The 13,101-nt window shown below is 46.4% G+C and overlaps 1 protein-coding gene across 1 annotated transcript; it reads right to left on the reverse strand.

Moving 5' to 3' along the window:
- Window positions 1–2,104: 2,104 nt before the first annotated feature.
- On the reverse strand, window positions 2,105–7,650 carry TMEM213 (transmembrane protein 213). Its single transcript, XM_006210020.4, has 3 exons — window positions 7,465–7,650; window positions 4,349–4,420; window positions 2,105–3,478 (listed from the first exon to the last, which is right to left on the reverse strand). The coding sequence occupies exons 1-3, from the start codon at window positions 7,544–7,546 to the stop codon at window positions 3,309–3,311; spliced, it is 324 nt and encodes a 107-aa protein (XP_006210082.1). The 5' UTR covers window positions 7,547–7,650; the 3' UTR covers window positions 2,105–3,308.
- Between the last annotated feature and the right edge of the window lie 5,451 nt (window positions 7,651–13,101).

Consider the following 13,101-nt stretch of genomic DNA (forward strand, 5'->3'; position numbering starts at 1 on the left):
AGTGTGGAGGACGGGCTGAGCCGGGTAAGGCCAGTTATAGACACCAGGTAGACGTTGTCTACAGGGCACTCCTGCTACACGCCAACAAAGACCCACACAACCTCACCGCATGTCTTGTGTATATGTGACTTCCGAACAGAAGCCGGGGCTTCCACAGAGAGAACTGTGCCTCATCAAAAGCATTGCTGGATTGTTCCTTCTCTAAGTTTAATATGCTTACATCAATTTTTGTGGAAAAGAGGCTCAAACTTAGCCTATGATTTGTTTTTAATTAATCTTGTGTGGCATAACGTTTCATTTTGAATAGGAATGTATATATTTGTGTGTTTTTTGTCCTTGAGTATCCTGCAACTAAGAAGAAATAGACTTTTTAAATGATGATTTTAAAAGTCAGATGATTGTGTCACACCTTAATGTTTAATATTCTATTTCTACATAGGACATTCTGACAGAGCGTTGCCCCGAAATGTGTGGGCTCTGGGTCACACTGTCTGTAACTGTGCTGAGAACAGCATAAGTTACGGAAGCAAAAATTTTTAATGAAAAGTTCAGCTACTGTTAGGCAGGTCCTGCTGCTTTTCACCAGGAAGCTTTTAGTTTGTTCCCTGGATGCTGATCCTTGATTTCCCTGCTCAGCTTTTCCTTTTTGGTTTATTATTGACAGATCTTTGGTTTGCTAGAATAAAGAGATTCCATGCTGGAGCCCGACCTGAGATACAGCATCTGGGAAGCATAACCATCAGATTTTACAAACGTCTTTCTTTCCAGTCTCAGAGAGAAGAAGGATTGTTTGGATTTGATCTAGCCTTCCTTTTGTGAAAGAAAAGCAATTCACAAAATGCCTAAATTTTATTGTGAGGGTGGCAGCAGCTACACATAATTCATTTTAATGTTGTCTAAGAATCTACACGTTGTCCCAGACTGGAAGGGATCTCAGATGCCAGCTGCTGCTCTGACTCTTTGCTCTTTTTTTTTTTTAACTGAAGTACAGTTGATTTTCAATGTTGTCTTAGTTTCTGGTGTACAGCAAAGTGATTCAGTCATACATGTGTATCTACATATTTTTTCATGATAGGTTATTACCAGATATTGAATATAGTTCTCTACGCTATACTGTAAGGCCTTGTTGTTTATCTATTTTATATACAGTAGTTTTTATCTGCAAATCCCAAACTCCTAATTTAAGAGTCTCTGCTTTCTGAAGCAGCAAATGCAGTCTTGCCGTGGAGGTCCGATGTAGAAAAGAGGCAAGAGCCCCGTGCTGTGGCTGTAAGGAAGGGCCTCTTGCCCACCCCCTTCCACGTGCACCTCAAATAGTGCCGTGAGCTTTGGTAACCTGGTTCACAACCACTGATTTGATCCAGTTCTTTCATCTTCCCCTTAGGAAGCTGATGCTCAGCAAGGTAAAGTGAATCAACTCTGTTCACATTCACCAGCAATAAATCTTAATTTCCCTTCGTTCTTTCTCTTTTTTTTAAACAAGTGTTCTGATCACGATTGCACACTGATTTGTTTTTAAAATGTTTGCAGATAGTAAATCAAAGTGAGCTCCTTACTGAATCTTTTCATCAAGAAAGAATTAAACCATCACGTATTGTGGAAACTCTTCCCTTGAATTTCTAAAAAAGTGGAACACATGCCCATGTGTCTATCCACGACATCATTTGGGACTTACACAGACACTTTTATTCACATGATTATTTAACACTGAGGAACAATTAAATCCATCCTGTTTTACTGATTAAACAACTGAGATTCTGAAACTGGCTCTTCAGAAGACAGCAAAGCAAGCCAGGAAATCCCTTCAGTTCCCATTGCTGGGGAAATTTATTTAGACTTTCTGAAAGAGCAGTTCGGTGGCTTTGAGTCCTTTGCCACCTCTAGATGTTTCTTCCCACTTCAGAGGCTTCTCACTTTTGTCTTTTGTATTATGATTATTTAGAGTTTATCCAATCTAAACACATATTTGCTCCCAAAGGGCAGACATGCTTTCATGAAGAAAGAGTCATTGTCCTTCCCTCCTTCTGATGAACCCACCCTGCCCTCCTCCAGACTCCCACTGGAAGAGTCCACAGTGATGGTGACAACCTTGCCCTAAGTGACTCCCTGTGAGACCAGGAACCAAGTGGCTTCTCCAGAAGTCAGTTATGTCGATCACCAACAGAAAAATGGAGATTCTGAATGCAGAGCGATGAGCATGAATTCATCGAGGGCAAGAGCCATTAGTTCATTTATTCGTTCATTCATTGGACAAACATTATGAAGAGCTGTCTGTGCCCCCAGTGTGAGGAAGCATCAGCGGATGGTGAGGAGGCCTGACCACAATGGCTGTGCCTCAGAGCATCACAGAAGTGCCCTAAGAGAACCAGCTCCAGGTCCTGCTTAAGACGGGCAGAGGAGGCTCCAGGCAGAGCAAACATTAGAGCTGGACTTTGAGGAGTGGCCTTCCTTCTGCAGGTGGAGGTGGAAGGCAGCTACCTCAGCAGAGGAAATGGCAGCAGAGAAGTGGAAGATTCAGGATGAAGAATGGGCAGGTCAGAGCCTCATCCCGGAGGTGCTAGGAGATAGACCTGGGAAGATGGTTGGATGCATGCAAAGAACTGAGTGCCAGGTTGAGAGGTCTCAGTCATGCAGTGTTACTGGAGGTTGTCAGCAGGGGTGTGACAGCACCTGCAAGCTGCGGGGAGATCCTGCAGGCAGTGAGACGGAAACAGAATATTCCTACATTGGTGTAGGGGCGGTGAAGTGAAGGCCAGAACTGGGGAACCCGCAGGGAGAATGCGCCAGGGTAGCCATGGAAGATACGTGGAGGAAAGGACAAGAAGCAGGGAGGAAGCCGGGTGTCCAAGGTGCCTCTCGTGTTTTGAAATGACAGTGATGCCCCTGACTGAGGTGAGGGACAAAAGACAGTGACTTGTTTTTGGTGAGAAGGTTATGAGTTTAGTTTCGAATGTTGATTGAAAGACTAAGGTGTGTGTTTCTTGTGCTCCACTCCTGGGACCCGAAGAAAGCGATGGGTAAAACACGGGCAATACCCATGGGGACCGTCCTGAGAAAGGAGGTTGTCAGGGAGATAACAGATCATAAAGGACCCCCCCCCCCGAGTGCCTTTTGGAATTAGGTGTGATGGCAGCGCTGGTCTGATCTCGTCTGGATCCCCATTTCCTTCTTCCTTCCCTTTTAAAAGTAACTGAAGCTTAAAGGTGAAAATGACTTTAAAATCATGGAAACCACGTTAGCCCTATTGCCTCCCGCTATCATCCACAGATTGGTGGTGACGGCCATTCTTGGAACTAGGATTCTCAGCCTCATGCTTGCAAGTCCTTGGGCTCATCTGGGGTTAGCTTCATCAGTTTGTCCACACAGAGCAGGATGAGGGTGAGGAACAAGAGACTCCAGCCAACGGCAGCCGCGATCCAGCCGTATTCATCCACTCCTGTGTGGCAACAGCGGGCTGCTTGTGGGCAGAAGTCGACATCTGTTGGGGAAGAGAGAGCGGGAATGGCAGAGCGCATCACCCCGCCTCTCCTCTCCTCCCCGCCCCCAGCCTTTTCTCTAATTTGCGTAACATCGGGAACTGTAATAACAGGACAGCGAACATTTACTAAAGCACACCACACGCTATGCTAAGTGCTCTACACACGTTACCTTATTTATTCCTCACCAGGTGATGGCACAGTTATTCCTCCTGTTTGACGTGAAGAAACTGAGGCTGTAACGTGCCCAAGGTCATGAGATGGCAGAACTAGAACTCAAACCCAAGTCTGTAGGAGTCCAAAGCCATGTTCTTAACCTCGACGTGTTAGCCTATTACCCTCCTTTGCAAGTGCCCAGAACTAAACACATTTGGTCATTCAATGAGGGCAGAATAAAGGGAACCAGAGAGAGTAATGCAAACTTGCTACTAATTAGATACACATAGCAGTGGTTACTTTAGGAAGCGCTGGGCTCCTTGCCGCTGGAAGTATTCAAGTAGAGGATGAACGGAAATATTCAAAGGGTACCACAACAAAGCTTCCGCACCCAGCAGAAGTTGGACTGGCTGATTTTTAGGGTCTTTCACAAGCATTTGAACTCAGGACATCTTTGGCAGCGGTCCTGGGGATGGGCCACTAAAGCTACTTGTACCCAAAGACTATAAGCCTAAATGGGGACCAAGGCCAAGAGAGCTTTGTAGACATGCTTGGCAAACAGCTCTGGGGCGGCGAACAAACCCCATCAGTGCACAGGAAGGCTAGGGAGGCGCTCAGCCACCCGATACCAATTCGCAGCAAGCAAGGAGGCTGAAGTGTCCCTCCCAGATCCAGGAAGAGCCCTGGGCTTAGGGAAGTTGCCAGAAGAAGCTTACTGGGGCACTGCTCCAGGGTCTCAAGGTCTGGATGGTGGACGGTCAAGGTTGAATTGCTGCTGCTGCTTGCTTCTGGAAGAAACAATAGAAGATTGTTCAGGAAGCAGGAAAAGCCATGCTCAGGCACAGCATTTGAAATCTTTTTTTTTTTGAATCACTAGTGCATATTATGAAAGTACTATGAAAGTTTTGGTCTAGGTGCATTGAGATGTTGTGCAACAAATCTCACCCTCCGTTGTAGACTGAACTGTGTCTCCCAAATCTGCATGTTGAAGTCTTACCCCACAGGAGTGCTCTTTTACAGAAATAAGACCATTAAGGTTAAATGGAGTCATATGGGTGGGTCCTAATCCAGCAGGACTGGAGTCCCTGTAAGAAGAGGAAGAGGCACCAGGAGCGGGAACTCAAAGACCAGGTGAGGACCCGGCGCAGAGGGGCCATCTGTCTGCAAGCCAAGGAGGGAGGCCACAGGGGACAACAGAGCTGGTGACACCTGGAGCCTCCAGAACTGGGAGAAAATAAGCTTTGTTGTTTTAGCCACCCAGGCTGTGGGATTTCGTTAGGCAGCAAATGAACACACTCCTCTTTTCCTGCCCCTCCCCGTTCTCACCCGGAGATGTTACCTTCTTGTCTCATTGCCCTTCAGTCTCTGCATTTTCCTAAACACTCTCTTTTAGCTGCTTTCTCTGCAGACAGGTGCATCTATACAAAGGTTTCTCTAGTATATATTAACACAGTCACTTAAAAACCTGGAATGTCTTTTCATAACTGTCTTCAATTTCCTTCCAAAACTTGAACAAATTAATACTGAAATCTGACCTTAATTCTTTATTTCTGATGATTATGATTACCCTTTGTAAGGCAGAGGGTTTTCAAAAAATTTAAACACCCTGCCAACAAGTGGAGAGGTTGCTATAATATGTAGCACTTGGAACTGTCCCTTGACTGATAAGCATGGAGAAGTCACAACAAGCACTTGAGCAGAAATTGTCAAAGCGGATGGTGAGAGGTTACAGAAATGAACATAAGGATTTCTGCGGGAGAAAAGCCACGACCCAAGTTCCCTAACTGGGAATAAGGAAACAGACTCTGTCCAATATGGCGGCCACCAACCGTTGTGGCTGTTCAGGTTTACTTACATTAAATTAAAAATTCAGCTACTTGTCCATATTAGCCACATTCCAAGTGCTCAGTCACCACATGTGGCTAGTGGCTACCATATTGGAAGCACAGCACAGATATGGAACGTTCCCGTTAACAAAAACATTCTGTGAGACAGTGCCAATCTAGGTAGAGCAAGACCAAGAGACAATTTCAAACTGTCTGTCTTTCTGGAAATTATATTGCTGTTCAATCTGCTTCTTTGGGAATGCAAAAAAAAAAAAAAGTTTGGAAGCTCTCCAGGCCCCACGGACTCTAGGTTAGCATGTCCTTCAGAGGTGCTTGTTGTCACACAGCAGGGCAGGTTGGGAGGGAACTTCATGCTTACGGCTGCTCCGGCTAATTTTGTGCCACCCCCCGCCCCGCCCCAGCCACTCCAATGTCCTGCTAAAGTATAGTCATTACTTTGATGCAATCTGATTGTTACTGTAAATTATTTACAACTAAATGCCGTAGTGCTTGTTCTTTATTTGCTTTGGAAAAATTGATTCCTCAACATTTTAATTTCCCTTGTAACCCAGATCACTTCCTTGACCCTGACTTTCATCTCTCTTCTACCCTAAAATGGAAGTGGTCTCCGTCTGGAGCAAGTGAAAACAACCTAGCTGTTAATGGAACACTGGTGTTAAGTTAAATGGTATGAAACTGCCATTTCTATAGGGCAAACATTATTCACTATCTGCAGTTTTATGTGGTTCAAACTAAATAGCCTAGTTGTAAATTCTGAAGAATTTAAATATCACCCACCTCCTTCATGAGCAAAGCTAGCCAGGAAACTGGTCCTGCTTACAGTCACTTCCAAAGTAAAGGCTGAGGGGAGGACCTAACCATTCAATGCCACTGTGTTTGTCAAGTGTTTGAGGCCCTCTCATAAGCAGGGTGCCGCAGGGGTGAGCAGAAAGAAAGACAGCACTTATGTGGGGAGGAGTGTAACTGGGAAATAAAAGGAACATGTTAACATTGGTTGAGTGTTTACCATGTGCTGTTTTATTAAAAGCTCTTAACAGGCAGTAACCCTATTTCATCCTCACAACAACCTTGTACATAAGCCACTGTGATTATCCCCATGTTAGAAATGAGGAAACTGGAGCACAGAGAGGGTAAGTAATTTGCTCAAGGACACACAGCTAATAAGTTGATAGAAGCTAGTAAGCTAGTAAGTTAATGGAATTGAGTTTCTTGAGAGCCCAGGCTCTGAGCCTCCACAGGAGAGACCATGAGGATGAGAGAGACAGATACACACTGGAGGGGGGACTGCGAGGATGGATTTTAAGAGAGGGAGAATCTGTCAGGGAGCAGAGCAGACAATGCTCTGAGCGGGGCTGAGAGGCAAGTTCAAAGCCAGGAGCATGAGACTGTAACTGCGGTCCCCGAGGTGCAGAGCCCAGCCTGGGGGAGCAAGAAGGGGGATGCCACCTAACGGCCCCCTCAGCCTCCACGAGAAAATGGGGCGATAACCTGACATCTCCTGAGCCAGGGCAAGGCGGGAGAGGGTTAAACAGCACAGGGCAGCTTTTGTGTGTTGAGGTTTTGTGCAAGTTGCAGAGGAAACAGAGGTTCGGGGAGGGACAGAAGTCCTTAGTGAGAGGAGGGGATGCAAAGGGAGGATGACAACCCCAAAATGTGGGGATGCTGAGAAGGAGCCCTTGAGAAACAGCAACCAAATATGTCAGTTTAGGCCAATTTGGCCACCAGATGGGAGAGACTCCTTGTGGCAAGTGCCGGCAGTGGTGGATGCTCCTGTCTGAGCTGAACTGGTCTTAGGTAAACTTAAGACACACCCCAATCCCACCCTACCCTCTCCCACTTAATCCTTCAGATGAGAAAGAACTGTTTCCTCTTTCCTTTGTAGGGGACTAACCCCAGCCAAAGAATCCTTCTCCTGCCTTCTTCCCTCCCGCCTCCCCTCCCTCCCTCTTCCCAGGTTGGCCTGGGAATAAAGCCCACAGTTCTACCTGCCAAGCCAGCCGAGGGGAAGGAGGCAAAGACCAGGCTGAGGACCAGGGCGGCCCGGAGTGCAGAGCTGAGGTGCTTCATGCCGGAGAGGGAGGCTGCTGTCTGCACCGGCCCTGCAGAGTGTGCATGCGACCCGACCTGTGGGTGCCGCGTCCCGCAGGAGCTTGAAAACAAGGCTGGCAGAGGTGAATTTCTGCTCTGTGTTTGAGGGAAAAGACAGGGGGTGGAGCAAAGGAAACTGGCTGTCACACCTTGCTCTCACCTGTCTGGGAGGGAAGCTGAGCTCTGCCGGCTGGGGGAGGAAGGGAGAGCGGTTCACATGGTTCTTCCTTAGCGCACATTTTGTCCCTGCTGAGAAAAAAGAGGACAGGAGAGGAGATCTGTGCCCTGCGGGTTTGAAGATAAACTTGTGGTGTCTTCTGTCTACAGGTGTAGCTCCAGATTAGTCCTTCTAGTCCAATATTTACTGAACCCTTACTATGTGCACAGCATCCTCCTAAAGTCTGGCCATACCTGCCCTCAAAGGGCTTTCATTACAAACACACATCATTAAAACACAGAGCAGTGTATCAGGAAGGACTGAGGAAGGACAAAGCCCTTTGCTTCTCAGCCACAGGAGGCCTCACCGGCTGGTGGGCGACTACATGAAGAAGATGGCTTTGGATCTGGGCCTTGAAAGATGGACAGGATTTTGACAGGCCAAGAGAAGTGGGCAACGCAGGCAGAAGGGACAGGCGAGCAGAGGCCCGGAGATAAGAGGTGCTCAGATATTCACCTTGACGGTGAGGCTGAGCCTCCCCTGGGCCAGGCTAGAGGGATTGAAACAATCAGGAGGCTGAAGGGAGGCTTTGTGAAGATTTGGAACTGAGTAATAGTTTGAATGAAGCTCTGCCTTCTATCTAAAATATGCATTGAATACCCGACCAGGTATTGAAAGGCACCAACCCAGGCGTTTGAGACTCAGAGATGATCAAGACCGGATCCTGCCTCCTGATTCCTATTCAGTGCAGTGGTGAGAGCAGGCAGTGAAGAAAGAACTGGGAGGGATTATGGTAGGCCTCAAATATGGGTATCTTCCCCTGTGATGGGGCGTAAAAGACGGAGGGTGAAGTCTGCCTGAGAGCCGCAGGGTAGAGAGCCGCAGCTGACGTGAGCTTCCGGCTGGGTATTGAAGTTTGCAGGTGCAGACGGCAGTTGACGGGCCTTTCGAGCAAACACAGGCAGGAGAGTGGTCTGTGCACGTCAGTGGCCTGGGAATGTGCGCTGTGCCCCTGAACGAGGACGGGCCCAGGTGAGAGAGCGAGGGATGAAGTGCAGCTCGTTCCGGGCTTGTGAAAGGACACGTGGGCCACGTGTAAGCCCCGAATAAGGACGTCTCGTTGTAACGCATCAGCCTGGGAGAGGCACTTTTTCTAATTTGCCCAAAGGTACAAATTAGTGGTGGCCGGATACTCCTGGACTTGGGGGCTGGGGGCAGGAGTGCTTCAGGAAGGCCAGTCTCCAGGCAGCGTGCCGGAGTCCGGTTTAGGCCTCCCGCTTGGGTGCATGCTCTGTAATCACTGAGTAGCTGCTGCATCTTAGTCCTTGATGTGGGGGTGGGGGTCTGGCAGTCTCCGTCCTCACGGAGTTCGGGGTCCAGTGAGGAAGACGGACCGACAAGTAATGACAACACCAAGAAATAAGTGTGGGGAGGGGGGCTGGGGGTGAGGAGACTCAGAGAACATTTCACAGTGGAGGTGGCATTATGACCCGAGACTTGAGAGCCGTGTAGTTCACCAGGCACAGGAGAAGGGGACAGCACGCGCGAGGCCTCTGACGCACGAACGTGTGTCCCTCATCTGGGGAGTAACTACTGTCCTTGGAGCATGCAGTGGGTCACGGTGTGTCTGGTTAGACTAAGAACAGATTACAAATGGGCCTAAAGTCTAATAAGGAAGCGGGACTCTACCTTCCAACCGGGGCATCCTGTAAGGCACCTGTAGATGTGGTCACCTTCGTATTTCAGAAAACTGGATGACAGAGGGCAGGCCTGGATTCAGAGAGATCATCTAAGAAGCTGTTGCAGAAATCCCAGACAGAGATCAAGAGAGCCCTGAAATAAGAAGTAGGACTGAGGATAGAGAAAAGAAGGGGGTAGAGAAGAGGGGGACAGAATCGAGGGGTGTTCAGGAGGCCAAATCAGCAGAAGGGAGTCCAGGAGAAAGCCCCCAGGATGGAGGCCAGGTTTCCAGCTGCGGTGAGAGGGTGGCCATGAGAGGGTGGATTTCCAGGCCCTCCTCTTATTGGCTGAGGGGCCCTGGACAGTTTCCTTTATACATCCAAGCCTCTGGTTCTTAATCCAAAGAGTAATGGGACAGTAGCTCCTAGCTCAAGAGTTTGATGATGACTTAGTTAAGTAGTCTGTGGGAAGTGCATTGCACGGTGCCGGATGATGGTAAGTACTCAGTAAATGGTAACCAGTATTTTAATAGAAGATTCATCAAAAGTAGAAAGTATGGGAGAAAGGCAATTTTAGGGAAAAATCATGCCATTTATGTATTGATTTATTTATGTTCTGCCTTGGTCCAAAAAGGGTTTAGTGAAGTTTACATACAATTAGTTCAGCTAGGTAAAATAAAATAAACGGGAAGAAATGAGGCAAAGAGAAAGTTAGGGTAGGAAATATAAGATGGGTCCCTGAGTGGGTTTAGAGCCCAAAATGGCACGCATGTTTTCTAAGCTTCCTGGCAGCCAATGTGAAGTGTGTAACATGATCACATACATGATTCATGGGGTCATCAGACGAAAACGACAGGGGAAGCCCAACTGCTCTTGATACCAAAACCAGAGAGGAATTTTCCCTTTGGGTCCCCACAGAGATAACATTACTTAATAAGATGAACACTTTCTCCTATTTTTTCTCCTATCTTTTGATCTCTGTTCTTGACATTTTCCTCACTGGACACCCTGTAATGAGCTTCACAGATGGGCTGATTTATCCAATTCTCACTGGAGATAACAGCAGTGTGTTGGGCCTATGGGATTTTCAAGGGTCCCCCAGGCATTTGAGACCTGAAAAAATGTTCTCAGATCAAAATATGAACAGCAACAAAACCTGTGCAATCAAAAAAAAATTTTTTTTCCAAAGCGAAGTTACACAATTCATTTCAAACATGTAAACAGAGAAAACTTAACGTAGGATGTTGAGCGCATTTTGATAAGTTTGATGTGAGCAGAGCATGTCCCTCCAAAATGATGACAGCCTGGGACAGAGATTCTGAAAACAGCCCTGCCTAGGGTTGCTGTGATGCTGGTTTGAAGTGCAGGCACCCACCTAAGCTGACAGCATCATATCACATCACACAATGGAAAGAATTCTGGGAAGCAGTGAATGCGGAGGGGACGGGTAATGATCTGTCCCCACCCTCTTTCTGTTTAATACATTGTTCTTTGATTTGGGACTGCCTTAGATTAAGTGTTTGCAAGTCAATTTAAAAGACAAGCATTCTCTTTTCACCAAATGAAAGGATTTTAGTATCCTAAAATAGGATGGACTTGACTGGTCTCTGAGGTTTTGTTTTTGTTTTTGTTTTTTTCCTTTCCTTTTTCAGGGGGTGGGGAGGAGGTAATTAGGTTTACTTATTTATTTATTTTTAGAGGAAGTACTGGGGATTGAACCCAGGTCCTCTTGCATGCTAAGCATGCTTTCTGCCACTTGGGCTATACCCTCCCCTCTTCGATGGGTCTCTGAGAACTCAGTAGTTGTCAATGGAAGGACTGCATGGTGACTGTTTTACAAGTGTCACCATCATTAGCTGTCTTTTTTAACAGGTCTGTAACTAAAACTCCAGGCAGCTGGTTACCTCACCTCCCCTAGTAAGTTTTTCATGCATTTTTACATCAGGTTTGCTTTGCAATGGGCACCAGGAAGTTGCATTGCTCAAAGCGAGACATTCTGCAGGAGCTTTCTCAAGCTTTCTTTTTTCTTTTTTAATGGTTGAGGAAGGTGTGTGATTACACATACTTTAAAAACAGTCCAGGCTAAAATGTCTCTGACCAGGCTCCGTGCTGGGGTCGGTGTGGCCAAGACCGTGGAGTTCTAGGGCCCTCACTGCCTCCCATTTTATCTGTTTTCCCTGATATAATTTCATTTGAAAAAGAGAGGGAGCCAAGCGTTTCCTGGGCAAAATGATTGAAAACCAGCATTCTGTGGCCTGGAAGCGCATCCGCCTACGGGAATGACATTTTCTGTTGAGGAAGCGTCCCTTGTGATTCTGATCTCCCTCTCTACCTGCCTCCCCACCTCTGGGAAGAGACCACTGGCTTGGAACTCAGGGTACTTATTTCTCATTCATCCACTCAGAGGAGAGTCGCGGCCCTGACCGCTCCTGTGCCCGCTGGTCCCTATCTTCCCAGCAGAGATGGGGTCTATGGCTCTCCCTGCGTGGGGCTTTGTCGGAATCTGTTTTCACAAAATAATGTCAGTCTCTAGTTGCTCGTAGGACTGAAACATCTAGACCTCCCCCCAAGCAGCACTTTGTGGAGAAGCTTAACCTGCCGTTCAGTTATGAGTGCATGATTTGGAGGAAGTGAGGAGAACTACACAGAGTCCGATCTGAGATCATGTCATAGAGCTGAGAGAAGGAACAAGGTGACCAAGGCCTGGAACCCACCCTTTGGAACCAATTCTGAGCAGTTCCAGGGGTGAGTCATTCGATTTGCCCTTAACCCACAATTGCGCTAGGGGGCGGTGGGGATGGTGGGCCTGTGGCCAGGACAGAGGTGGGTTTAACAAAACACTTCCTCTTGGCTGAGACCATCTTCCCCCGGGCTTGGATCTCCTTATCACAGAAGTGTATTTCTGTCTGAATTTTCAAGCATATGGAGGTTTCCCAATTACCTCTTTGGTACTGATGTCTAACTTCATTGCATTGAGCTCTGCAAATACACTTCGATGATTTTTATTTTTTGATATTCATTGAGAACCATCACATGGCCAATTTTTATAAATGCTTGGCAGTGCTTGAAAAGACTATGTTATGCAGTTGTGGGGTTCAGTATTCTGTGTAAGTCTGTTAGGTAAAGACTGTTGATTGTGTGGTTCATATCTTCTAAAAATATATTTTTAAATCTATTGAATACTGAGACAGAGATTGTTGGACTCCTCTTTTCCTTGTAGTCCTGTCTATTTTTGTATTGAGTATTTGAAGTTGTCATTAGGCTTCATACAAATACAGAATTATGACACCTTTCTGATGAACTGAACCTTCTTTAAGAAATAATTTTGTGACATTCCTCTTAATCTCTAGGAATGTTGTTTTGTGATAAAATTTACCTGGTCTGTTATTGCTACAGCTCTCCCACCTTTCTTTTGCTTAATTTTGCATGTACATCATTTTCCATCATTTCTTTCAACTTCTGTAAGTCCTTATTATATTTTAGATGTGTACCTTATAAAAAACATGATGTTGGATTTTGAAAAACTCACTCTGACAATCTTTGTCTTTAATTTGGCCACTGGATCTATTCACATGGACTGTATTTATTGATTGGCTTAGGGTTTTTTTTAATTGAAGTATAATCGATGTACAATGTTATGTCAATTTCTGGTGTACTGCATAATAGTTCAGTATATACATGCAGATATTTGTTTTCAT

Source organism: Vicugna pacos, chromosome 7 (assembly GCF_048564905.1).
Source record: "Vicugna pacos chromosome 7, VicPac4, whole genome shotgun sequence".
Lineage (NCBI taxonomy): Eukaryota > Metazoa > Chordata > Mammalia > Artiodactyla > Camelidae > Vicugna > Vicugna pacos.